We start from the raw sequence: 235 nt of genomic DNA on the forward strand, positions 1-235 counted from the left end.
CTCCCTCCCTCAGCCCAGGATTCCATCTCTTCCTAAATCCACCGGAGACTCACTGTGTTGGGCATGTGGACTTCAGGGTTCATGTAGCCCAAAACGTCATCCAAGCGCATGATGTCATCGATGACCTCATCAAACTGAAAGGGAAAGGTGTAAGGTGCCAATGGGCTTCTTTGCCCTTTCCAGCCCCTTCGCCTCCCCCAGCGGCGCGGTGGCACCTCCTCACCTCCCGCTCAGG

General features: G+C 57.0%; 1 protein-coding gene across 1 annotated transcript in view; it reads right to left on the reverse strand.

Moving 5' to 3' along the window:
* TFEB (transcription factor EB) overlaps positions 1-235 on the reverse strand; it is a gene marked incomplete at its 5' end in the record, with an annotated part of 3147 nt that overhangs the window by 2680 nt on the left and 232 nt on the right. Inside the window, 1 exon segment of the mRNA XM_009866367.1 lies at positions 54-229. Within this exon segment, the coding sequence (XP_009864669.1) occupies positions 54-229 (176 nt within the window).

Source organism: Apaloderma vittatum, unplaced genomic scaffold, assembly GCF_000703405.1.
Source record: "Apaloderma vittatum isolate BGI_N311 unplaced genomic scaffold, ASM70340v1 scaffold26623, whole genome shotgun sequence".
In the NCBI taxonomy this organism is placed as follows: Eukaryota; Metazoa; Chordata; class Aves; order Trogoniformes; family Trogonidae; genus Apaloderma; species Apaloderma vittatum.